The 27,554-nt window shown below is 42.5% G+C and overlaps 1 protein-coding gene across 1 annotated transcript in view; it reads right to left on the bottom strand.

Annotated features, from left to right (window-relative positions):
• The window catches only part of RGS20 (regulator of G protein signaling 20), a 101,880-nt gene that overhangs the window by 3,877 nt on the left and 70,449 nt on the right, over window positions 1–27,554 (bottom strand). The window contains exons 2-4 of the mRNA XM_033934005.1: window positions 24,491–24,639; window positions 9,452–9,538; window positions 1,535–1,769 (exon numbers count right to left, since the gene is read on the bottom strand). Coding sequence (XP_033789896.1) covers window positions 1,535–1,769; window positions 9,452–9,538; window positions 24,491–24,639 — 471 coding nt within the window. The remainder of the gene's footprint in view (window positions 1–1,534; window positions 1,770–9,451; window positions 9,539–24,490; window positions 24,640–27,554) is intronic.

Raw genomic sequence — 27,554 nt, forward strand, 5'->3', positions numbered from 1 at the left:
GGGTGTATATTTATACCCTACCTGAAGCAGCTCCTCTGGGCGAAACGCAGCTGCTGGGCATCTTTTTATGTGATCTGCAATAAAGGGTTTTAACCTACTATCAACTTGTCTGCTTCTTCATCTTTCAGTGCTAATACAGGAGAGACTACAGTAACTCACTGCAGCCATTTTGTATGAGTGATCAGCACAGGGCAGGAGCATAGGAAGATTGCTCCTGCCCCGAAATACTGATAAACCACAAGGTAAGGTCCGGGATGCTGGGGGAAGGCGGGAGGGAGGCGGGGGTGGGTCAGAGCCGGCCCATAAGTTATTCGCAAATTTTCAATATTCGCGGGCCAGCTCCGCCCCTAACCCCCGTGAATATTGAGGGAGGAGTGTATATCTGAATGGCTGAGGAAAAATAAAATTAAAGTTTTGGTTTGGCCTAATCAAACTCCTGACTCGAACCCAATAGAGATGCTGTGACTGGAATGAATAACTATAAAGATGTCTGAATTAAAGCAGTTCTGCAAAGAAGAATGAGCCAAAAGTTCTCAACAGTGATGCGAAAGACTGATACCAAAGACAGAAACATTTGATTGGAATTATTGCTGCTAGAGGTGGTACAACCAATTACTTTTTTATATGAGTGATATGGGCAGCGTTTTTTTGTTTTTTTTTTGAAGGGGTACTGAGCACTGGTATCTTTTCCATTTCTTGATAAAAATGACCCTTGGCCCCCCCAAGTGTTAATAAAAGAGCCCAAGTTCTGCACACTCATTTCTGCTTTTTCACAGATTTTGTGGTTACAGGGAGCCTGGCTACCGAATGGCTTTGCATTTGAGTACGGCACCATTTTTGCTAGATATGGGTGTTTGATAACTCTGAAGTAAAAAGTAAATGAAGTAATAATTTAAAAATGGTGTTATTTGATAACTCAGGTTCCTTATATCTAAAATTACATTTTATTTAAAGCTCACAGTGTGGCATATATACTAAAATAGGGGATATCAGAAGGGGGTAAAACTTTTTCGTGTCACTGTATGCACACAACGACACAAATGCTGGTTAGTTTTCAGAGTGTCGCAGATGGAAACTTCAGAAATGTTTATCTTATTGAATGAAGTAGAAAAGAAACCCTACAGTGATATTTATTAAACCCCCCCCTCCCTTTTACGAAGCCACGCTAGGCTTTTTTATCGCCAGCCATTGTGGTATGAGCTCCCATGCTCTTAGGAATTTTATGCGCATTGGAGCTATTACTGCCGCAGCCGGCGATAAAAAAAAAGCCTAACACGGCTTTGTAAAAGGGGGTAGGGGGGTGGGTAAGATATGGATAACAACTGTTGATTTCTCATTCTATTTTCAACAGAGATATTAAAGGTTTTAATAATGATACTTAGTTAATATTCTGTCGAAACATGTTTTAGTATTTTTAATATGTATGCATGTAATTTTGTAATCTGCATAGTTTTTATGCGGTATATCAATTTTTAAATAAATAAATAATAAACTTCTCTGTTTGGGGAGAGGATGGAATCGAATGAACACAAACCTCTTTAGGAGACAGGATGGAGATATAATCTTCATATATTAGCCTTGCTTTTTCCTCAGTTATATTTTTGTTGACTTCCCGCTTTAGATCCTCACAGGCCATCCAGAAAAGCATGTTCTCCTCGCTGAATTCTGTTCGCAAAAATTCCCGGAAAGCATTTCTGCCCCCAGGAGTGCTCATTAATGTGTCGAATGACTGCGCCCAGGAGTTTACATCTTCAAGTGTAGGAGCTGGGCTTTTGCGTTTTGTAGTGTAGTGTAGAGAATAGAAAGACAGAAATAAAAACAAAATATTAATTTAATAATCTTGTTGTTTTACACCAGCTAATGAAAAAAAGGTCACCACTTATTGTACCAACCATTTGACCTCAGCTGAGGGTGATGCAGGTTTACTCACACTTGGCAGGTCAAAACATTACCCATCCCACATGATTTATAATATCAGTTCGAATCAACTAATCTGTCTGATTTCTTTGTACATTTCAGTGGGTTTGTTTTTTTTTTCTTTCTATATGTGAGAGAGACAGACTGAACTCACAGAATATGCTGTCTCATGTCATGAAATGTTAGCACAACAATTTTTGATTATTAAAATTTCATCAGTTAACAGTTTTTCCCCGTGATGCTCATTTACATCAATATTTCACAATTACGATACAGGTACATGGCAAAAGAACTGGCTGAAAGCATTAGTAGAGCAGAGTTTCTCAACTGGGTCCTGGAGTACCCCCTTGACAGTCAGGTTTTCAGGATATCCACAATGAATATGCATGAAAGAAATTTGCGTAGAATGGAGGCAATGTATGCAAATCAAGTTTAACAGTTGACTAGCTTGGATACCTCCAGGAGCAGGTTTGGGAGCCTCTGTCCTACAGTATTCTATAACATGCATGCTTAAATGTCATACTGTGCAACTCAAAAGAGAATGTGGCCAGGGGAGGAATATGGGACAGTTAGGGGCATTCTCATTAAGCATGATGTTATAGAATACTTGAATTTACATGCTCAACTGCCATCAGTTGGGCGCAAAGATTTACACCAGATTTCAGCAGGTGCAAGTCCTTATATCCGAAATTGGGTGAAGGAATCTGCACTAAGCATTAAGAACTGGCCTTTAGTGTGGATCTTAACAACGTTTATCTTTGGACACTATTTACTGAATCTGGTCCTCAATGACCATGTGTAAATGTGTAAAAATACAATAATAAAGAAAATCCATTGTGACAAAGGATTAGGGAGCTTGGTGAGGGCGTGAAACCTTTTGTAAAGACTTTAGCTTTTTCTGAAATACTGCCTGCATATGGAAAGGGAGAGCAAAGAGTGAAAAACACAGAGGACTTCAATAGATGGCTCAGAGCCTGGTGTCATCAAGAAGGCTTCAGGTACATAGGAGGATGGGGAAATACATTGAAGGACAAGAAGCTATATTGCACTGATGGGCTACATATTACTGCAGCAGGAAAAAGAAACCTTGCAGAAAAATTTAGACAATATTTTTCTAGGCATTTAAACTAGAAGGTGGGGGTGGTGTATGTACGAAGGACAATTATAGAGACCACCCCCGGCAAAAGAAAAGATGTGATAGTAGTAAAGGCTGCAACATAAGCAATATCAGCAACTCATTTCTTAGTATTGCAACGGAAAGTGAAACGACACAAAAATCCATACGAAAAAGGAGATTATCACTGAAAAATAGCTGGAAAGCGATGACCACAAATGCTCGCAGTCTAAGCAACAAAGTTCATGATCTGCAAGCCCTGATATTAGAGGCAGATCTAGATATTGTTGCTATCACAGAGACATGGTGCAGTGAATCACATGGATGGGATGCAAACATACCGGGATATAATCTTTTTAGGAAGGACAGAGATGGTCATAAAGGTGGAGGAGTAGCTCTCTATGTAAAGATCAATATCCAAGCGACCGAAATGCAAGGGACCTGGGGAGAGGAAGAAGCGATATGGATTGCTCTGAAAAGAGAAGATGGAACTTCTATCTACGTGGGTGTAGTCTACAGACCTCTGACTCAATCGCAGCAAATTGATAAGGATCTGATTGTGGATATCCAAAAGTTTGGAAGGAAAGAGGAGGTTCTGCTGTTGGGAGATTTCAACCTGCCGGATGCGGACTGGAATGTTCCGTCTGCGGAATCGGAAAGAAGTAGGGAGATTGTGGATGCCTTTCAAGAGGCTCTGCTCAGCCAAATGGTGACGGAACCCACAAGGGAAAAAGCGATATTGGATCTGGTCCTCACAAATGGAGAGAGTATCTCTAATGTTCGAGTGGGTGCTCACCTGGGTAGTAGCGATCATCAAACGGTTTGGTTTGATATAACGGCTAAAGTGGAGAGCGGCCGCACGATACTTAAAGTCCTAGATTTCAAACGTACGAACTTTAATGCAATGGGAAAGTACCTGAAGAAAGAGCTGTTAGGATGGGAGGACATAAGAGAAGTGGAAAGACAGTGGTCTAAGCTGAAAGGAGCGATAAAAATGGCTACGGACCTTTATGTGAAGAAAATCAATAAAAACAAGAGAAAAAGGAAGCCGATATGGTTCTCCAACCTAGTGGCTGAGAAAATAAAGGCAAAAGAGTTGGCGTTCATGAAATATAAAAAACCCCAAGAAGAGGAGAGCAGAAAGGACTACAGGGTGAAACTGAAAGAAGCCAAGAGAGAGATACGTTTGGCGAAGGCACAGGCGGAAGAACAAATGGCTAAAAATGTAAAAAAGGGAGATAAAAATTTTTTCAGATATATTAGTGAAAGGAGGAAGCTAAAAAATGGAATTGCTAGGCTAAAAGATGCTGGGAACAAATATGTGGAGAGTGATGAGGAGAAAGCAAATGTGCTAAACAAATACTTCTGTTCTGTGTTCACAGAAGAAAATCCTGGAGAAGGACCGAGATTGTCTGGCAAAGTTACACGAGAAAATGGAGTAGATTCTGCGCCGTTCACGGAGGAGGGTGTTTAAGAGCAACTTGAAAAACTGAAGGTGGACAAAGCGATGGGACCAGACGGGATCCATCCCAGGATACTAAGGGAGCTCAGAGAGGTTCTGGCGAGTCCTATTAAAGACTTGTTCAACAAATCTCTGGAGACGGGAGTGATTCCTGGGGATTGGAGGAGAGCGGATGTGGTCCCTATTCATAAAAGTGGTCACAGGGATGAAGCAGGAAACTACATGCCGGTGAGCCTCACTTCAGTTGTTGGAAAAATAATGGAAGTGTTGCTGAAAGAAAGGATAGTGTACTTCCTTGAATCTAATGGGTTACAGGATCCGAGGCAACATGGCTTTACAAAAGGTAAATCGTGCCAAACGAACCTGATTGAATTTTTTGATTGGGTGACCAGAGAGCTGGATTGAGGACATATGCTAGATGTAATTTACTTGGATTTCAGCAAAGCCTTTGATACAGTTCCTCATAGGTGGCTGTTGAACAAACTTGAATGGCTGAAGTTAGGACCCAAAGTGGTGAACTGGGTCAGAAACTGGCTGTCGGACAGACGCCAGAGGGTGGTGGTTAATGGAAGTCGCTCGAAGGAAGGAAAGGTGACTAGTGGAGTCCCTCAGGGTTCGGTGCTGGGGCCAATCCTGTTCAATATGTATGTGAGTGACATTGCTTAAGGGTTAGAAGGAAAAGTGTGCCTTTTTGCAGATGATACCAAGATTTGTAACAGAGTAGACACCGAAGAGGGAGTGGAAAATATGAAAAAGGATCTGCAAAAGTTAGAGGAATGGTCTAATGCCTGGCAACTAAAATTCAATGCAAAGAAATGCAGAGTAATGCATTTGGGGATTAATAATAGGAAGGAACCGTATATGCTGGGAGGAGAGAAGCTGATATGCACAGACGGGGAGAGGGACCTTGGGGTGATAGTGTCCGAAGATCTAAAGGCGAAAAAACAGTGTGACAAGGCAGTGGCTGCTGCCAGAAGGATTCTGGGCTGTATAAAGAGAGGCATAGTCAGTAGAAGGAAGAAGGTGTTGATGCCCCTGTACAGGTCATTGGTGAGGCTCCACTTGGAGTATTGTGTTCAGTTTTGGAGACCGTATCTGGCGAAAGACGTAAAAAGACTTGAGGCGGTCCAGAGGAGGGCGACAAAAATGATAGGAGGCTTGCGCCAGAAGACGTATGAGGAGAGACTGGAAGCTCTGAATACGTATACCCTAGAGGAAAGGAGAGACAGGGGAGATATGATTCAGACGTTCAAATACTTGAAGGGTATTAACGTAGAACAAAATCTTTTCCAGAGAAAGGAAAATGGTAAAACCAGAGGACATAATTTGAGGTTGAGGGGTGGTAGATTCAGGGGCAATGTTAGGAAATTTTACTTTACGGAGAGGATAGTGGATGCCTGGAATGCGCTCCCGAGAGAGGTGGTGGAGAGTAAAACTGTGACTGAGTTCAAAGAAGCGTGGGATGAACACAGAAGATTTACAATCAGAAAATAATATTAAATATTGAACTAGGCCAGTTACTGGGCAGACTTGCATGGTCTGTGTCTGTGTATGGCCATTTGGTGGAGGATGGGCAGGGGAGGGCTTCAATGGCTGGGAGGGTGTAGATGGGCTGGAGTAGGTCTTAACAGAGATTTCGGCAGTTGGAACCCAAGCACAGTACCGGGTAAAGCTTTGGATTCTTGCCCAGTAATAGCTAAGAAGAAAAATTAATAAAAAAAAAAAAAAAAAAAAAAAAATTTAAATTGAATCAGGTTGGGCAGACTGGATGGACCATTCGGGTCTTTATCTGCCGTCATCTACTATGTTACTATGTAGTACAATATTGCAGCTCCCCATTATCATCTTTCTCACTTCTCTACTCCCAATGGGGCCTTCCTTTATCATCCGGGAAAAATAAGTAGCTAAACATTTAAACATTTTAGTTAGCTATATATCAGTTTTTCCACCTCTGCCAAAGGTTAAAAAAATATGCCAATCTAAAGATATGGCTAAAGATATGCAAGTAGTTTATCAACAGAACAAGCAGATTTTAGGCTTTTTGTCTTGGTAGAAAAACTTGTGGAAAACAACTTACTTGAATCTTTCCACCACAGAATTTGGTGTTCAAATTTTGGATGAACTGAGGGGCAGGTATTTAATGCTGGAAAATCTTGTGATAATGTCTGCAAAGCTTCTGCATTCTTTTATAGTTGCGGCGTACTTTTATCCACTAAAATCTACAGTGCATACGTGAATTTTGCATACCATTCACAAATTTCTGTGAGATCTGGAATTTTCATATTTTAGGCATTCTTAAAGGGAAGGTTTCCATTGCGTTTGAAACGCTAAAGCAAAAAAAAGGAAAGCGACAGACCCCCCCCCCCATTGGTAAACAAGCCAAAAAAAAGTAGGGCCAGATAAATGGTCTTCCCAAAAAAGGAGAAGAGGCCATGGCTCAACATGGGGCTGTATTTCGGCACTTAGAAACCTGCATCAGGAGTCATAATCTTACAGTAAATGCACAATCATATAAATATTAAGTGAGAACACACAATCTTGGAAACACTAACAGGCACAAACTTTTGTGACTGTAATATCAAACACTGTTGTTACAACTCAGTGGCATTCTGTGCAGGAAAAACTAAGTCATTTGGCAGTTGTACACTTTTCAGTCTACTCATTCAATCTTTCAATCCATAACCCTACTCCTTTGCCCTCCAACCCAGCCCACTAATTAACTGTTCTCCTTAACTGTATCCATGACATCCTGTTTGTCTTTGGGAATCAGAGCTGAGATTGTGATGTCATAATGCCTCATTCCACCAAAAAGAGCCAACCTCATCAGTGATGTCACAATAGTTTCATTGTCCTGTACTCCCCTCTGCCCTCCAACCCAGCCAGCAGATTAACCGTTCCCCCTTAACTGTATCCATGACATCTTGTTTGTCTGTCTTGCCTATTTCGATTGTAAGCTCTTTCGAGCAGGGACTGTTTTCTTACTCTTTGTGACTGCGTGCGTCTGGTAGCACTATAGAAATAATTAACAGTAGTAGTATTACTCATTCGCTAAAGGTCTGAGAGATGGCCTCCATAGAATTTTAAGATTTAATGTGCCTCTTCATAAGATATGCCTAGCTTTTCCTTATTAAAGCAAGAAGCCTGATCAATAAATTTAGGTTTCTTCAATTGTTATCTAGCTATAAATTTTGCAGTATAATGTAAGCACATAAATTACTAGTTTCTTCTGTTAGAACTACTTGCCAGCGTATGCTAAGTACTCATGGACAGTGTGGGGCGGTTTAGCCAATGCCGGACAGACTTCTATGGTCTCTGTCCCATACGTGGCTAGAAGGAACAGGAGCAATTATACCTTTTTTAGACTTGAGTACAGGTCTTACTGATCTCAGGGTGAGGGGAAAACATCATATACTGAAACTTAGCAAGTAAAACGAATAATTTTACTGGTTTGTTACCTTGAGAATGAATGTAACTGTGGAGCAGGCTAGATGAACTACACAGTTCTTTATCTGCTGTCATTTACAACGCTACTATGTTAGAATGTCAAGGAAGGGATTGGAGCATCTAGATTGGGACACTCACAATTCCCCCAATATTTTACAGATAGTACTGCTGAATGCATAGCTTTTTGTAAAATACATGAGTGTCAGCAAGTATGTATATATTTGCCAGCATGTATGGTGGGATCAATCTTTAAAGAAAAAAAATGTTTCAAAAAAGCAACATCATTTGGGGCTCTACATGTTATGGCCTGTCATCTACTTATGTAGATGCCAATCTCACAACATACATATGTATTTGCTGGCATTTATATGTTTATGTTCCTGATTTTATAAAGCTTCATGTACCAAAGTAGCTGGTTAAGGAGCTGATTTAAATAACTCTTTTTACTGAATGGTTGAGGTGGCATTAGATATCACAGAGGGTAACAAAATTGTCCTGTGACTTCTAGGTGGAGACCTGCAAGTCCAAATGAAAAGGTAGCTAGCATTTGTGCATGCCTTAGAGCAGGTACAGAAACCAGCATGGACATGTTTTAATATATACCTGAATTCCCCTACACGGACAGTTTTTTGGCCAAACAACGCCTCCATAAAATCTCTACACCTAGGCCCGGATTCTCTAAATGGTGCTGTTGTCAGCGGCTGCCTTAAAAGTGGCTGCCGACTGCACGTCAATCAGGCAACGGTGCCATTTAGCGCAGGGCTGCCCAAATCCGGTCCTTGAGATCTACTGGCAAGCCAAGTTTTCAGGATATCCACAATGCATATTCATGAGAGAGATTTGCCTGCACTGCCTTCTTGGTATGCAAATCTCTCTCTCATGCATATGCATTGTGGATATCCTGAAAACCTGGCCTGCCAGTAGATCTCGAGGACCGGACTTGGGCAGCCCTGATTTAGAGAACTGTGCATCCGGCAAAGGTAGGTGCAGGAAATGTAGGCCATGGTTTTCAAAGTCCTCATTTCCGGTACCTACCTTTGACATGAATCACGCCTCTGGAGGCACCTACCATTCTCTAATGCCACTTCCAGTATTAGTGTGGTGTTACCCGCCGGTGGGTGCCTCCGGAGGTGCTATTCTGGTGCAATTTGTTTAGGCTGGTAGTCACCTGGAAATGTCTTTTAAAATAACTTTTAAACAGCGCCTAAGTTAAGGTGCTGTTTATAGAATATGGGCCCTAGTGACTTTCTGCAATCTACACATATACTGTACATGCTGCTATTTCCATGTACGAGAACCACATCTAATAACAGAGCTATGGTCTTCCAGCTTGCAACAGACAGCACTGATGATTATGCGTTTGCTGTGGTTCTTCACAGCTAACTAGTAAACTACAGATGCAGTAATTTTGCTCTGCTAGGAAAGAGGTGGTAATGTCTGACACATTTCTGGCCACTTATGGTTCAGCTTTAGCTGTCAAAGAGGGATCTTCTAATTGGTATGCAAAAATCTACCTTTCTTCAAAGGTTGGGATGCTTCTAACTCTGATTTCATTGGATGGTTTCCTTGCTCTCTCTTCTTCTTGGTTCCTAACAGTAAGACTGAAAAATACAAAGAGATTTATATGTGAAAGAATAAATGAGATAATACTGGATTAGATTAGATTAGATACTTTAATATTTCACTGTGCTTATATAAATCCTATTACGAACATAAGAACATAAGAATTGCCGCGGCTGGGTCAGACCAGTGGTCCATCATGCCCAGCAGTCTGCTCTCGTGGCAGCACTCTGGTCAAAGACCAGCGCCCTAACTGAGACTAACCCTACCTGCGTACGTTCTGATTCAGCAGGAGCTTGTCTAACTTCGTCTTCAATCCCTGGAGGGTTTTTTTCCCCCTATGACAGACTCCGGAAGAGCGTTCCAGTTTTCTACCACTCTCTGGGTGAAGAAGAACTTCTTTATGTTTGTACGGAATCTATCCCCTTTCAATTTGTAGGCAAATGCTGTTTCATTTTTTCCACATATATTTTTAAAACCAGTTTCAAACCAGTCAAAAGTTTTAACCAGGACTGGATTAATGGGTAGGCCCAGTAGGCACTTGTCTAGGGCCCGAAGTAGTCAGGGGGGCCCGATGAAGAAACAGAGGACTCAGGGTTTTTTTTGTTTGGTAACGTGGGCCCTCCGGGAAAAATCGGCAGTGCCTCCCACCCCACCTCCCGGGAGATCGACAATCCACCCCCCGGTTAATTAGACAATTTTCGAAAGAAAAAATTTTGGACGTATTTTTTGAAAATGTATCCTAGGCTGTTTTTTTCTTTGGACGACTTGCGACTTTAACGAAAACAGACTTAGACGTTCCTTTCGATTATGCCCCTCCACGTATTTAATGTTAAAATGAATAAAGAATTTTTTTTAAAAAAAGAGATCTACCTGAACCGTTAATAGTTTTCAAGGGTGATGATTTGGAAGAACTGAAAGAAATCTTGGTGAACCTGGAAGATGTACTAAACCTACAATGACAAGTTAAAGAGTGATAAATCATCTGGACTGAATAGTATACATCCCAGGGTACTGAAAGAACTCAAACATGAAATTGTTGATCTGTAATCTGTCACTAAAATTGTCGGTAATTCCCTCAAAAGGGTTCCAGGAGAGATCCGGGAAATTACAGACCGGTAAGCCTGACTTTAGAGCCGGGCAAAATAGTGGAAAAAAATTATAAAAAATAAAATTGTGGAACATGTAGACAAATATTATGTAATGGAACAGAGTCAGCATGGGTTCAGCCAAGGGAGATCTTGCCTCACCAATCTGATTGACTTCTTTGAAGGTGTGAATAAACATGTAGATTAGAGCTGCCCAATTCCAGTTCTCGAGATCTAGCAGGCCAGGTTTTCAGGATATCCACAATGAACATGCATGAGAAAGATTTGCATACCAAGAAGGCAGTGCAGGCAAATCTCTCTCATGCATATTAATTGTGGATATCCTGAAAATCTGGCCTACCAATAGATCTCAAGGACCAGAATAGGGCAGCTCTGATGTAGATAAAGGTGAGCTGTTTGATGTAATGTATCTAGATTTTCCGAAAGCTTTTTACAAAGTTTCTCATGAAAGGCTCTTGAGAAAATTAAAGAGTCATAGGATAGGAGGCAATATTTAGTTGTGGATTAGGAATTGGTTATCAGATAGAAAACAGTAGGTAGTGTTAAATGGCCATTTTCTCAGTGGAGGAGGGTAAATAGTGGAGTGCCACAGGGATCTTTATTGGGACCAGTGCTATTTAACTTATTTATAAATGGTCTAGAAATTGGAACGATAGATGAGGTTATTAAATTTGCAATGATGCTAAGCTGTTCAAAACTGTTAAAATGCATGCAGACTAAAAAATTGAGGCAGACCTTAGGAAATTGGAAGACTGAGAATCCAAATAGCAGATGAAATGTAATGTGGACAAATGCAAAGTGATTCACTTTGGGAAGAATAACCCATATCATAGTTACCAGATGCTACGATTCACCTTGGGGGGGTCAGAGCCCAAGAAAAAGATGTATGAGTCATTGTAGACAATATGCTGAAACCTTCTGCTCAATGTGTGGCGGCAGCCACAATAGCAAACAAGATGCTAGGAATTATTAAAAAAGGGATGGTTAACAAGACCAAAATGCAACCTCACCTTGAGTATTGCATTCAATTCTTGTCACCTTATCTCAAGAAAGATATAGTGGAACTAGAAAAGTGATCAAGATGATAAAGGGGATGAAACTCCTCTCGCCTGAGGAAAGACTAAAGAGGTTAGGGCTCTTTAGCTGGAAAAGAGATGACTGAGGGGAGATATGGTTTAAGTCTACAAAATCCTGAGTGGTGTAGAATGGGTACAAGTAGACTGATTTTTTTTTTACTGCATCAAGAGTTACAAAGATTAGGGGACACTTGATGATGTTACAGAGTAATACTTTAAAAACCAATAAGAGGAAATATTTTTTCACTTAGAGCACAGGTGTCAAACTCAAGGCCCGCGGGCCAAATTCGGCCCGCCTGGTCATTTTATGTGGCTTGCAGTCCGATGCCCCCAGTGTTACCTTGTGGCTGGCTCCCTCCTCCTCACAGTCGTAGTGTGCACGGAGCCACGTGCAGTGGCTCCTCACAAATCCCATACCTCATCCAGAAGCATTCCCTCTGATGTTGCGACGTCAGAGAGAAGACTTTCGGTTCAGGTGCAGGACCTGCTGCATGTGGCTCCGTGTACACTACGGCTATGAGGAGGAGGGAGCACCGGGGGTGGGGGGGTATAGGACCGTGGGCTGCATAAAGCGGCCAGGTTGGAGTCAGCCAGAAGGTTAGACACCTGCCAGAGGGAGGCATAGCATGGAGGGAAGGAGACAACAAAGGTAGGGGGAATGATTTTATTTTCAAGTTAGTGTTTGAATTGTGTTATTTATGAGCATTTTAATCTGCTGTCTATTTTTTGCACTGCTCAGGAAGAAATACATTTGTTTCTTTTTAATATATTAGTACTTTTAGTTTTTGGTCCCATATTTGCATAGGGGTTATCTGTGTTCTGGTAGGAATGAATGTTTTGTGTGTTTTGTGTAGTTTAATTTTGTGGTTAACCATTACCATTATATGTTAATAAGATTATATTGTGTGTGTGTATATATGAAAAATGAATGGAAAAAATTGTGTTATAATTAGTATTATTATGGGGCAGGGTCTGGGGTGGAGTTTGGGCGGGGTCTGGCCCACAACTTAGCCTGTGCTTTGGATTTCGTCCCCTTAATGTGATTGAGTTTGACACCCCTGAGTTAGAGAATAGCTAAACTCTGGAATGTATTGCTAGAGGATGTGGTAAGAGCGGTTAAGGCCAGGGCAGAGAAACTTGCATTCTGGAGATGAATGTGTGACTACGTGGATGGTGTCGTCAAGAGCGTTTTAGATTCCTGGACCATGGGATGATTTTCCAAGGATGCTGAGCAGAGATGGTGTGCATCTATCAAAGAAGGGAAGAAGTGTCTTTGCCAGCAGGCTGGTTAATCTACTGAAGAGGGCTTTAAACTAGAAGTGATGGGGCAGGGTGATCAAAGCTCTCGGGTGAGTATAAGACCTCAGATAAGTAAATCACTGAATACCTCTACACGAATGGGAAAAGTGGGCAATGTCTGGAAAGAAGTATACAGTATACTAATGTTCGAAGTAAGGGAAACAAGATTCTGGATCTAGAAATTGTAATGGAAGAAGAGGAGTTGGTATAGTGGTGATCACAGAGACATGGTTCACAGAGAACCATGAATGGGATGTAGTTATACCAGTCTATAATCTGTTCAGGAAAGAGAGGGTAGGAAGAAAAGGAGGAGGAGTAGCGTTATATGTTAAAGATCATATTAAAACCATACAACTGCAGGATCTGTAGGGCAAGGAAAGCAAAGATACAAATGGAAGAAAAAACAGCTGACACGGTAAGACAGGGAGACAAGACTTTGTTAGATATATTAGTGATAGGAAGAAGTGCAAAAGTGGCATTGTGAGACTCAAAGGTAAAGGGGAGGAATATGTAGAAGCTGATAAAGAAAAGGCCGAATTGTTTAACAAATATTTCTGTTCTGTGTTCACGGCTGAAGCACCGGGAGCAGGATCGCAGAAGACAAACATGAATAGGGATGGAGGAGTAATAGACCCTGATCAATTTTCAGAGGGTTGTGCTCATGAGGAGCTATCTAAAATAAAGGTAGACAAAGTGATGGGGCCGGATGGTGTACATCCGAGGATGTTGAAGGAACTTAGGGAAGTCCTGGTAGCTCCGCTGACTGACTTTTTCAACAAGTCTCTAGAGTGGGAAGTGGTACCGGAGACCAGGAGAAGGATGGATGAGGTCTCTCTCCACAAAAGTGGAAGTAAGGAAGAAGTAGGGAATCACAGGCCGGTAAGTCTGACTTCTGTGGTAAGCAAATTAATGGAAACACTTTTAAAACAGAGAATGGTCAAGTTTCTGGAATCCTGTGGATTACAGAACTGGAGGCAGCATGGATTCACTAGAGGTAGGTCTTGTCAGACAAATCTGATCAATTTCTTTGATTTGAATAGAGGATGTGCACTAGATGTGGTGTATTTATATTTTAGCAAATTTTTGATGGTGTTCCACAGACATCTAACAAATAAACTGAGTGCCCTCAGGATGGGTCCCAAAAGTGACGGGCTGTGTCATGAACTGGTTGAGTGGAAGGCGACAGAAGGTAGTGATCAATGGAGATCGTTCTGAGGAGAGGGATGTTACCAGTGGTGTGCCTCAAGGTTCTGTTCTTGGGCCTGTTCTTTTTAACATTTTTATAAACAATATTGCTGAAGGCTTGTCAGGTAAGATTTGCCTCTTTGCGGATGATACCAAAATCTGCAATAAAGTAGTCAAGCTGGATGGTGTGAATAATATGAAGAAAGACTTGGCGAAGCTTCAAGAATGGTCTGAAATTTGGCAGCTAAAATTTAATGCTAAGAAATGCAATGTCATGTATTTGGGCTGCAAAATCCTGAGGGAACGGTACTGTTTAGGGGGTGAAAAACTTATGTGCATGACAGAAGAGCGAGACTTGGGTGTGATTGTATGTGATGATCTTAAGGTGGCCAAACAGGTTGAAAAGGTGACGGCGAAAGCTAGAAGGATGTTAGGTTGCATAGGGAGAGGTATGGTCAATAGGAAAAAGGAGGTATATTGATGCCCCTGTATAAGACTTTGGTGAGACCTCATTTAGAATATTGTGGAGACCGCACCTTCAAAAAGATATAAAAAGGATGGAGTCGGTCCAGATGAAGGCTAGTAAAATGGTGTGTGGTCTTCGTCATAAGGCGTATGGGGACAGACTTAAAAATCTCAATTTGTATACTTTGGAGGAAAAGCAGGTGATGGGAGATATGATAGAGATGTTTAAATAAAAAAACAAAACAAAACTATATTGCTCAGCGGGGATGGGCTCAGTATCCCCAATAAACATTTTGTGGTGGTGGAGGTTTTTTTTACCGATGATAGGAAATCAAGCAGATTAAAGCTTATATCAGTTTGAGTGTTTACTGCTGAAGTATTTGAAAGTTTTGAGGCTTTTTCTCCACCGTTTTGCACGTAAAGTTTATCGGGGGTACTGAGCCCATCCCTGCTGAGTAATATAGTTTTTGTTTTTTTTAGTTATTTTGCTACTCTTGTTTTTTTCTTGAGAAATGTTTAAATATCTACGGAATGTAAATGCGCATGAGTCGAGTCTCTTTCATTTGAAAGGAAACTGCAATGAGAGGGCATAGGATGAAGTTAAGAGGTTGTGACAGAGTGTATGAAATTCTGCCACTTCCCTTGCTTGACACTGCTGCTCAGACTCAGAATAAACCTCAGGAAAACCCGGCACTCCCCCTCCTGGCTAAATTGTCTCACAACCAAAGCAGCACTGAGAAAGAGTTTCTCACAGGGAGGGGGAGGGGAGAAAAGTAGGAAACCAGGAAGTGACTCAGGGGAACTTAAAAGACCAAGCCAGACCCAGGAGGAGGGGTGTATACTAGAGGGAACCTAGGAGCTGGAGAAGCTGGTTGAAGGGCCTGACACTGACCGTTTGTAGGAGGTAAGACTCTACTGCATTTAACAACCCTGCTTTTGTTCTAGTGCCTGCTAAGACCTGGGACATAATGCTGCCTAACTGTTCCCTGCACATGGAATAAAGACTGTTTGGGGCTTGGTACGCCCTATGGAGAAGGGGACTTCTGTTTGAGAAAGACTGGGTAAAAGCCTAACTGTTTTATTTGAAGAACACAAACTTATAGGAGCCTGTGAAGAAACAGGTTCTGCACTACTGTTGAATTCCTCGAAAGAATCAACAAACGGATGGACAAAGGAGACCCCATAGACATCGTATACCTAGATTTCCAAAAAGCCTTTGACAAGGTGCCTCACGAGCGTCTACTCCAGAAACTGAAGAACCATGGGGTGGACGGAGACGTACATAGATGGATCAGAAACTGGTTGGCGGGTAGAAAACAGAGGGTAGGGGTGAAGGGCCACTACTCGGACTGGAAGAGGGTCACGAGTGGTGTTCCGCAGGGCTCAGTGCTTGGGCCACTACTATTTAATATATTCATAAATGATCTAGAAATAGGGACGACGTGTGAGATAATAAAATTTGCAGACGACACCAAACTATTTAGTGGAGCTCGTACTAAAGAGGACTGTGAAGAATTGCAAAGGGACCTGAACAAACTAGGGGAATGGGCGACGAGATGGCAGATGAAGTTCAACGTTGAGAAATGTAAAGTACTGCATGTGGGAAGCAGAAACCCGAGGTACAACTATATGATGGGAGGGATGTTATTGAATGAGAGTACCCAGGAAAGGGACTTGGGGGGTAATGGTGGACATGACAATGAAGCCTACGGCACAGTGCGCAGCGGCCGCTAAGAAAGCAAATAGAATACTAGGTATAATCAAGAAGGGTATCACAACCAGGATGAAAGAAATTATCCTGCCATTGTATCGGGTGATGGTGCGCCCGCATCTGGAATACTGCGTCCAATATTGGTCGCCGTACCTTAAGAAGGATATGGTGATACTCGAGAAAGTTCAGAGGAGAGCGACACGCCTGATAAAAGGGATGGAAAACCTTCCATACGCTGAGAGATTGGAGAAACTGGGTCTCTTTTCCCTAAGAGGAGACTTAGAGGGGTTATGATAGAGACTTATAAGATCATGAAGGGCATAGAGAGAGTAGAGAAGGAAAGGTTCTTCAAACTGTCAAATAATAAAAGAACAAGAGGGCATCCGGAAAAGTTGAAAGGGGACAGATTCAAAACAAATGCTAGGAAGTTCTTCTTTACCCAATGTGTGGTGGACACCTGGAATGCGCTTCCAGAGAATGTAATAGGGCAGAGTACGGTACTGAGATTTAAGAAAGGATTGGACAGTTTCCTGCTGGAAAAGAGGATAGAAGGGTATAAATAGAGGATTACTGCACAGGTACTGGACCTGTTGGGCCGCCGCATGAGCGGACTGCTGGGCATGATGGACCTCAGGTCTGACCCAGCAGAGGCATTGCTTATGTTCTTATGTTCTTATGAATAAAATAGTTTTTTTCTTAAATGCCCAGAATGTGATCTGTCTGTCTGGCTAGGCAACCGTTCTCCTGAGTAAGCTGCCCCACTCTATCACAGAGGTGATAGGCTCCGGAGTAATCTAAGGAAATACTTTTTTACAGAAAGGGTGGTAGATGCATCGAACAGTCTCCCGGAAGAGGTGGTGGAGACAGAAACTGTGTCTGAATTCAAAAGGGCCTGGGACAGATACTTGGGATCTCTCGGAGAAAGAGATAATGGTTACTGCGGATGGGCAGACTAGATGGGCCATTTGGCCTTTATCTGCCATCATGTTTCTATGTAGCTGGTTTTAAAAAAAGTTTTGACAATTTCCTGGAGGAAAAGTCCATGATCTGTTATTGAGACAGACAAGGGGGGAAGCTACTTGCCCTGGATCAGTAGCATGGAATGCTGATACTATTTGGGTTTTTTCCAGGTACTTGTAACCTGAATTGGTCACTGTGAAGACTGACTGCTGGTCTAGATGGACCTTTGCTCTGACCCAGTAAGGCTATTCTTATGTTCTTACCCACCTATAGAATTGCCCAAAAATTGTTTCTTGAGCTTCTGTACTAAATGAGTCTTTTTTTTTTTTTTTTTTTTAATGCACAGTGGATATATTTATGTGTTATGCTTAATTGAGTGTTTTACAAAAATAACAGTGATGATCTTTGCTTTAGTCAAGCTCCTCTACCCTGTAGTGCTCTTAATGTCATGGAAATCAATTTTCATTCTGATTTCCCATAGAGCTTTAATCCAGATCCTGGATCTTCTCTGTTGGAGCCCTGACATCTAGATCAGAAACATCTGCTCGAGGTATTCCATCAATAATCCATCAGCCTGTCATCTCTGTAAATGGTAATGAATTAAGAGTGCACATTTCCCTTTTCCATTTCCTTTTCAAAGTGCTTCTCTCAGAGTACAGTTACTGTAAACTGTAGAGACAATCAAATGCAGCTGCGGTAATTGCTTCAGAATCTCCACCATTTCTCCAACTCCCACTTTGCAATGCCCCAATTATCAATTCTGGACTGTTGCCAGCCTTCCACTGAGTTGGTAGCACCTTTCTAAGTGCCTATTCAGTGTACAGAAAGGCAGCAGCAGCAGCTGGGCTGGAAGTAGTAATGGGAAGAGCCTGCAACTTGATTGCACGCTTGCGTCGCGTCCAAACTCTTGCATTAAAAAAAGGGAAGCTTTCAAGGAACTCCTGCAAAATTACAGGGTACAGAGATCATGTGTTGAAAAAGATCATTTGCAAACTTGAGGGAAAGGGCAAGATGTTTCCTGAAGGTTAAAATTCGATAGGATTTGAAAAGCTTTGATAGAGTCGTGATGCAGGGCCAAGTGAGTATGGCAAAGGTTGTGTTTCAATGGTTTAGAAAAAAATGAAAACTTGCACAATGCTTTTCACACTGATTTAAAGCAAGAAGGGGGTTTACACAGTGTTATTTTCTTGTCCTTTTGTATAACATTTCCCAAGCTAAAAGAGTTCAAAGAAAGCAGGACCATAACTGATTTGTTCTTTGAAGACTGATCTCCGTTAGTTTGGCATTTTTTTTGTGTACACAGTTCCGCTGTACGGAGGATATGTACCATTCCCCAAGGCTCTGGTGGTACCCTAGGGCCGACACATCTTCCCCCTTCTAAGCAAGCCGGCCCGTCATCACTTTCATTCTTCGTTCAACTTCTCATCCATTTTTGTAGCAGGGAACGAGAGGCTGTGGCAGCAACTCTAAAACGCAGCCTGTGGCCTCCTTCCCTGCTTTCCTTCTGCCTTGGTCAGCTGCCAATGACGCTTTCTTTTTTTTTTTTGCTTGGGTAAATCGCAGGAAAAGGAAAGAACAAAGGGAGGCTGCAGGATGCATTTCAGAGTTGCTGCCACAGCTGCCAGTTCCCTGCAACTAAAATGGATGAGTAGTTGAACAAACGTGACGTTGGACCAGTGTGCTTAGAAGGGGGAGAACATGACGAGCCAGGAAGCTCCCTGGACCAACTGCTTTTTTTTTTAAAAAAAAAAGTAGAATGGGGGAGGGATTTCAAAGAAGTGCCAGACCTGGGGGGGGGGGGGTGAAGAGGAAGAACTTATAGGGCCAGAAATAGAGGGTACTATATATAGAGAGAGATGTTTGGAAGTGGTCTGGAGGGAGAGAAGAGAAAGGGAGAGAAGTTGGATATAGGATCCTGTGAAGGAAAGGGGAAAGAGATATTTGAAAGGAGGACAGTTGGAAACAGAAAGGAAGTGATGGTGGACCTAGGGGTGGTGTAGACTAGAGGGAGGGAGTGATATAGAATAGGAGGATAGGATAGTTGGAAAAAGAAAGGGAGAGATATGGGATGGGAGGGCAGTTGGGAAGAGAAAGGGAGAAAAATTGGACCTGGGGATGGAAGGCGGGGAGGGAGGGAGAAATGTTAGGTTTGGGGGTGGAAGGGAGATATAGCCTGAGAATAGAGAAAGGGGGATTCTAGAAGTGCTGAGCCACATTGAAGAGGCCAAAAGAGGGATGACAGGATGAGAGAGAGCAGTGATTACAGTGGTGGTAATGGGGAGTAGATAGAAGGAAATAGGAGGCTGGGAAAGGAGTAAGATGGGAAATGGGAGAGCTACAGAATAAGAGGAGATGGAAAATTGATAGGTAGCTGAAAATGTAAAAAGGAGAAGGATGAGAATGAGGACTAGATTTGAGTGGACATAGACAGAAAAGTAAAAAAGGAGGAAAGTTGAAAGGGAAAAATCAATATGCTGGAGATAGGCATAGTGAGGGGAATGGAGTAAGAGAGAAGAGGAGAAAAAATGGACAGCAAACACTGGAAAGAAAATTAGAAGACAGATAAAAAGCAGAAAGAGAAACTGGGACCAAGATGATGGAAAACCAAAATGCCTAGACAACAAGGTAGAAAAAAGAGTTTCATTTTGAATTTATTAACTGGATTTGGGATATGTACATTTCAGTGGCATAGCCACATGGCTAATTTTGGGATGAGAGGGAGCGGGGGGGGGGGGGGGGGGGGAAAGCTGGAGCCTAAAATGGTAATGATAAAATAGAACCCATTAGATTTTAAAAAAAAACCCCACCATCTATAATAAATAAAGAGCCATGGTAGACTTTAGAGCTACTGAATAATAAAAGATAATATAGAAAGTTAGAGAGGATCTAGTTAAAACTGCAAACTAAAGATTAAAATGATTAATAGAGAATATATATTCAATATGATGGTCATGAATTTGATATACTGCTTTTCTCTGGTACAACCAAAGCAGTTTACATTTATTATATACATGCACTTTCTCTTTCCCTGGTGGGTTCACACACAGTCTAAAGGGGCTCATAATCGAAGGAGAAAAACATCCAAAAACTGGCCTAAGTCGACACTTGGACGAACATTTCTCATAAACGTCCAAGCGGCGAAAATAAAAATGTGTTTTGGTCGTATTTCTAAATGACCTAGGCCTTCAAAGTGCCGCTCAACGTCCAAAACTAAATGGGGCATTTCGGGAGGCATGTCGAGGGTGGGAGTTGGGCGGGACGTGGGCTGGCTTAGACTTAGTCGTACAGCATGTATAACCGAAAGTTATACAATCCAGGATCGACGGAACTTGGACATTGTGACTTAGACCATCTAAAACATTGTCTAAGTCACAAAAACCCACCTAAAGTCACCAGATAAGCACTGCAAACACATAACACAGACCCCCACACACTACCCCAGTGATCACCAACCCCCCCAACCCCATAAAAATTTTATTCACAACTTTAAATTTCAGCCTCCAGACCATCATCACCTGGCCGCCTGACATAGGAAAGCCTAGTCGTCCAGCCCAGAGGCAGCTTAAGTCATCTTGGGGGTGGGTTAGGGACCTACAGAAAGGAGGACCCATGCCCATAAGCCCCTTTAATCACTGCATTGATATTGAAACATGTGCACTGCCCTATACACCCCCAAAACCCTTTTGCACTGGCATATAAGTGACTCCTGCAGCCATAAGGGCTATTGGGGTGGTAGATAAGTGGGTCTAGGGAATTCTGGAGGTGGTTGGGGGGGTGGGGGGGCTCACCATCACCTATAAGGGAGCTGTAGTGAGGAGAAGCCATGGCACTCTTTTTGTGAAGTTCACAGCAGTGCCCTGTAAGGTACCCCACTATTTAGGTGGCATGTCCAGGTGTTCAGTCCATCACTTTGCAGACCCCTCCCACGTCCAACAGGGCTTGCTCTAGGTGTTTTGGACTTGGACGGAAAGTTGGACGGAAATATGGTATAAAGATGGACGATTTAGCGGCTTGGATGATAAGATCGACAGGACGTATAATTAGACGATTTTCGAAAGTAAAAAAAAGTTGGATGTCTCTTTTGAAAATGTGTCTTAGGCTCTTTTTAACTTTGGACGACTTGCGAGATGGACGTAAACGGACTTAGACGTCCCTTTCGATTATGCCCCTCCATGTGTTTTTTGTACCTGGGGCAATGAAGAATTAACCCCCCTTTTATTAAGCCGCAGTAGAGGTTTCTACTGTGGCCTGGAGTGTGTTGGAGCAGCGTCAGAGCATTTAGTGGTTTTGACGTTGTTACATCAGAAGTTCTGTAGTTAAATGCGCGGAGGCATTCTCCTCTGGTTAGCGCCATTTTCATTCTGGACTTTCCATTCTTCGGCTGGCATCTGAGAGTACAGTTGGATTTCACAGCTAGTTCCTGAGGAAGAGGGGTTTCTTCTCTTGAAACGGAGCCCTGTTGGACGGGTTTACTTCAAGTTGGTCATTCTGCCCTCTGGACCTTTTCGGAGAAGCTAAGTACAGTACTCTTGTTCTTTTTTATTTTGTTTGTGTTTGAGCCAGCCCGGTTGATTTTGGATGTCACTTGACCCCCGGGTTGGGGATAGAGACAGTTGAACCAATTCACTGCATTTTAGTGATTTTTTTTCATTCATTTATTCACTTTATTTTTCACTTTTAGCACATTTGTGCACTAATTAAATTTAGGTGGGAAACCCAGGGATGTTTCACAAGTAATACCCTTTCTGGGCTTTGATTGTGACAGCTGGTGCATTAGAGACTTGTTCCCGCTGCAAGCTGTGAGACTGAGGGTTTCTCACTCACATTAATTATTAATTGTAGGTCGGTTTGTTTTGGTTAGGCTGCCTCTATCCTTCATCCTGTTTTTTGGGCAGGGAAGACTCTTTGTTCTTGTAGAAACTTCGGCTGCAGCTTAGTAAAAGGAAGGGGGGTAAGTGACTTGCCCAGGATTACAAAGAGTAACATTGAAACTGAACCCAGTTCCCCAGGTTCTCAGCCCACTGCCCTAACCACTAGTCTACTCCTCCAATCAGATCAGAACAGAGGAGATTTTATTTAGCTAAAATAGTAGATAGTTATAACTCAACTATAAAATAACTGAGGACATTGGATCTTAATGTGCACATTTTATATAAAGACAATATAAGAAACAGAGCATGACTACCATTCAAGATATTGAAGGGAATTGACTTAGTAGGTGAAGAGAATGAGAGGGCACTCGCTAAAGTTAGAAGGGAAAAGATTCTGTACAAACGTAAGGAAGTTCTTCTTCACCTAGAGAGTGGTGGAGGTCTGGAACGCTCTCCCGGAGGCTGTTATAGGGGAAAGCACCCTATAACAGAACATATGCAAGTAAGGCTAGACTCAAATAGGGTACTGGTCTTGACCTAAGGGCCTCCGCGTGTGCGGACTGCTGGGCACGATGGACCACTGGTCTGACCCAGCAGTGGCAAATCTTATGTTCTTATGAGTAACTCCCTTTTCAGATGGGAGCACAGGAACCTTCCAGTGGAGTTTTGAAGGAATTGGAGAGACCTGCGGTAATAACTGTGGAGGTACTCTGGGAGTCTTTATGTGAGTTGAATTTCTCTGTTAGAACACTGTCTTGAACTGTTGTAGAACCCTCACAACAATTACAGGAATTGACAACTAAAGTGTGTACTGTGGAAGGGAAATGTGAGGAGATTAAACAACTATCTCAAGCTATTGCTAAAGCGCAAGCTTTGTTCCATCAGAAGCTGGAGCATATCGAAAATCTATCTAGACGTAATAACCTGTGTTTGTTTTTTTTAATTTCCCTAAGTCACCCTTAGTCGCTCCTATTGATATGGTCAAGAAATATTGTATGATAGTACTATAAATTCCTTCTAAATCATTACTCCCAGTTGTGAGGGCTCATTATATTTGATCTTGAAAAACTCAGAAGGTGGTAGCAGTAAACAATGTGATCAAACTAGTCTTAATCTAACAGGTTTTTTTGGAGACTTCTATGGAGGTAGTAACTTTGAGAACCACTTTGTAACTTTTGTATTAGAGATGGACCACAACAATATATTATGTCTTTACTTCAGATATATTAATTATGGCTCTCTTTTACTAAGCAGCGGTAGAGGTTTCTATCATGGCCTGGGGCACTAAAAGCTCTGACGCTACTCCAGTGCTCATAGGAATCCCATGCGTTTCGGAGCATGTCAGAGCATTTAGCATTCTGGGCTGCAGTATAAACCTCTATTACGGCTTAGTAAAAAAAAAAAAAAAAGGGGGGGGGAGGGAGGGATATGAGTTTTTTTTTGATCTATCGTGAGAATTTTTCCTGATCTTTCTAAAAGTACCCAGGAGAGACACCAGGATTTCCAGGTGTTATGCCCTAGAGTAGTAACTCTGGGGGCAACCTTTATTTTGAAATTTCCCTGTATTTGTGTGGTATTGTTTAAATTAAAGTCTTATATATTTTATGATCCAAAGCAGTTAAATTTTTTTTGTAAGGGCAGGCTGAAAGACAGCTGAGGGAATATTATGTTTATATTTTCTGTTTTTTCCACTTGTATCTTGGATTCTTGATTTTCCTACTTTTTGTAGACACAAGATAGAGATCTTTTATTTCCTTTAAATATTACTTTATTTAATAATGCATTTATTAATTTGTGAATCATGGATGGATATTTCTGAAATGATGTATTTGAAAAATTCTAATAATTCAAACAAATACCACCACTTAGCGCTCCTTTTACGAAGGTGCGCTAGCGTTTTTAGCGCATGCACCGAATTAGTGCATGCTATAGCGCGCTAGCCGAAAAACTACCGCCTGCTCAAGAGGTAGCAGCTAGCATGCGCGGCATTTTAGCGTGCGCTATTCCGCGTGTTAAGGCCCTAATGCACCTTCGTAAAAGGAGCCCTTAGTATTCTATAAAGCAGGCCTGCACAACTCTGGTCCTCAAGGGCCGAATCCAGTTGGGTTTTCGCGATTTCCCCATTGAATTTGCATGAGATCTATTCCATTGTATGCATATTGATCTCATGCATATTCATTTGGGAAATCCTGAAAACCTGGCCTGGCAAGGGCCGAAGTGGTGTAGGCCTGCTATAAAGACAGTTCCCCTGTAATTTAGGTCTGTTTTGTGTAGTGTTGCTCTGTCTGTTGGCTTTCTGGAAAACTGAAGAACATACCATGAACAGCTGCAACAGCAGCACCAGCAGAAGCAACATGCATTGGAGCCTCGGTTTCCCACACCCGGTTGTGCCTGTGCCGAACTCAACGTTTCTTGGTGCATTGACATCTGCCGCTTGCGCATCTCCATCCGCTCTGATCCCATGGGCTGCAAAATACAAGACATGGAGGTCACTTTCTACAAAGAATCCAACCAGAAAGATACCATGCAGGTTTGCACTGCACCCGAAGAGTGTAATAGAAATAATTCCAGAGACACAGAGAGAAAGAGCTGGACGGAGGTACAAGTGATCATCAGGGTTATCCCCCCTACCTCAGGGGTAGGCAATTCCGGTCCGCGAAAGCCAGTGCCAGGTCAGGTTTTCAGAATATCCACAATAAATATGCATGAGATAGATTTGCATCTCAAGGAGGCAGTGCATGCAAATCCATCTCATAGATATTCATTGTGGATATCCTGAAAACCTGATCTGGCTCCGGCTCTCGAGGACCGGAATTGCCTACCCCTGCCCTACCTCAAACAAGATTCATTGTACATAAACCTACACTGCTCTAAAACACTCCCAGCAACAGAAGTTTCATTGCTATTCTAGGTAGCATGCTCCTGTATGCAACTACCTACCAAATTAGAAAGTTCTCTCTAAGTTCAGCCTAATCCTGCACCAAGTATAAAAGCATCTGAATATGAATATGTTTTGACAGTTGCAGATAGTGATTTTAATATTCTCTAGTAACAGTATACATTTCAGATGTAACTATGTATCTGTTTGTATTAGAACCACCTAATTTCTCACCAGCAATATTGTGCACTCCACTTCCTAGGCGCAGGTTCAGGAAGTGACATCAGAGGAAGAGCCAACGCTGGTGTGAGTAGCAGGCTGGGGTTGTTGCTCGCTCTGCAAATGTTAATGAGGTACAGGGGAAGGGAAGTGACACATGCACCCGGGCAGCAGTGGGGGGTGAGGAAAGAGCGGAGGGTTGGAGAGGAGGATGAGTATTGGTGCCCCAGGGCGGAGCGCCCCCCCTTACCCTACCACCGCCTAACTTAAATGGCTTAATTGATGATAAAGGATGCAGTAATTGACCGTGTTTTTAAAACCAATTAACATCTAATTTAAATAAAAATGTAGGCGTATGAAAGCACCTACAAATGATGGTGGCCAACTCCCATCCATTGAGGCACCTACGTCTAAAATAGGCGTGATTTATACTGGATGTTGACATAGGCACCGGTAGACACCTCTATGACATGATTCTCATCAAAAGTAGATGCTGGAAATGTAAAACCCTGGCCTACATTTCCAGTGCCTACTTTCAACATGGCTGCAATTCTCTAAATGGCACCATCGCATGACTGACACATGATCAGTGCCACTTTTCTAAGCAACTGCCACTAGCGATGCCTTTTAGAGAATCCGGCCCTTAATGACAGCCATAGAGCTAGAGTAATATGTGCATAAGTGTGAGTCTCATAGTTTGCTCATATGTACAGGGCCAGCATTAAGGGGGGGGGGGGGGGGAGGAACAAGACAGCTGCCCTGGGCCCCACAGCTCCAGGGGGCCCCATGGTTCAGACATCTCTTTCCATTGTTGAGGCATCTCTTCCCTTTGTTGGGCCATCTCCCTTCCCGGCACTTTTCCTTTTTCCTCTCCGTGGAATCCTGTGCTTGCTCACCTAGTGCTTTTGTAACTCTTCGGTCGTCATCAGCGTCAATGAACTAAACACGCTGCCTTCGATGACCCGGAAGTTTCTCTCTGCAGAGAAAAAGCTTCCAGGTCACCGAAAGTAGTGTATTTAGTTCATTGATGCTGACAATGGCCGAAGGCTTACAGCAGCAAAGGATGAGCAAGCACAGGTTTGGAAAGAAAGATGCTGGACTATGGGAATGGGGAGGAAAGGGAAGGAAAGATGCCCTAGACCTCCAGGGGAAAGGGCAGATAGAGATACCAGACCACAGGAGGAGGGGAAAGGAGAGAGATGTCAGAGGAAGGAGGAGGAAGGGGAAGAAGGGAAAGACAGAAAGATGCCAGACCACAAAGGAGGGAGAAGGGAAAGGAAGGAGGAGAGAGAAATGCCAGACTATGGGAAGGAGAGGATAAAGATCCCAGATCATAAGAGGGAGATAAGGGGAAGACAGATGTCAGATCATGGAAATAGAGGGAAATAGAGGGAGGAGAAGGTATACAGGGATGGAGGGGAAGGGGAGAGAGAGGTAGGACATGGTGCACAAGGATGTGAGGAGTGGGGAAAGAGAAGGGGAGAGCAAGGGAGGAGATGGTGCATAAGAATGGGAGGAGTGGAGAAGGGAAGAAAATAAAAGAAATGCTTTTTATAAATATATGGGAATAGGGGAGAAGAAAGAGGGAGAAGATGGTACACATGGATAGATGAGAAGGGAGAGAGATAGAAAGGTAGATAGATTTGAGGAGGAAGCAAAAAAAAATGGAAGAAAGTTGAAAGTTAAAAGTTAATGCCACAGATGGATAATGGGCAGAGAATGAAGGAAGGAAAAACAGCAATTGGATAAGAAGGCCATGGAAACAGTTAAGAGCAGAGACAGAAGGAAGTGAAACCAGAGACTGGGAAAAGATAAGTAGAAAAATAAAATCACCAGACAACAATGGTAGGAAAAATGATTTTATTTTCATTTAATCATTTTTCAGAATTTATATCTGTTTCTATATTTTGCACTGTTCAGGAAGAAATATATATCTTTCTGTTTCTCTGATGTTGTACAGCAGGGGTGTCCAATAGGTCGATCATGATCGACCTGTAGACTGCCAAGGCAAAGTGAGTTGATCGCGGAGTTCATCCAGGAGTCCGTGATAGACTCACTTTGTTTTGGCGATCTACCGGGCCGATCAGCCTTCTTCTCCCTGATGTCAATTCTGCCGTCGGAGAGGAAGTTCAGGTCAGCCTGGCTTTGGGGCCTGTTCCCCGATGGCGGCGGCAGTGGCTTGGGGGAGGGCATGAAGAAAGAAGTAAAGAAAGAAAGGGGGCAGACAGGGAGACAGAAGGAAAGAAGGGAAACAGGAAAAAAGAAAGGGGGCACGAAGAAAGAA

Source organism: Geotrypetes seraphini, chromosome 2 (assembly GCF_902459505.1).
Source record: "Geotrypetes seraphini chromosome 2, aGeoSer1.1, whole genome shotgun sequence".
NCBI lineage: Eukaryota > Metazoa > Chordata > Amphibia > Gymnophiona > Dermophiidae > Geotrypetes > Geotrypetes seraphini.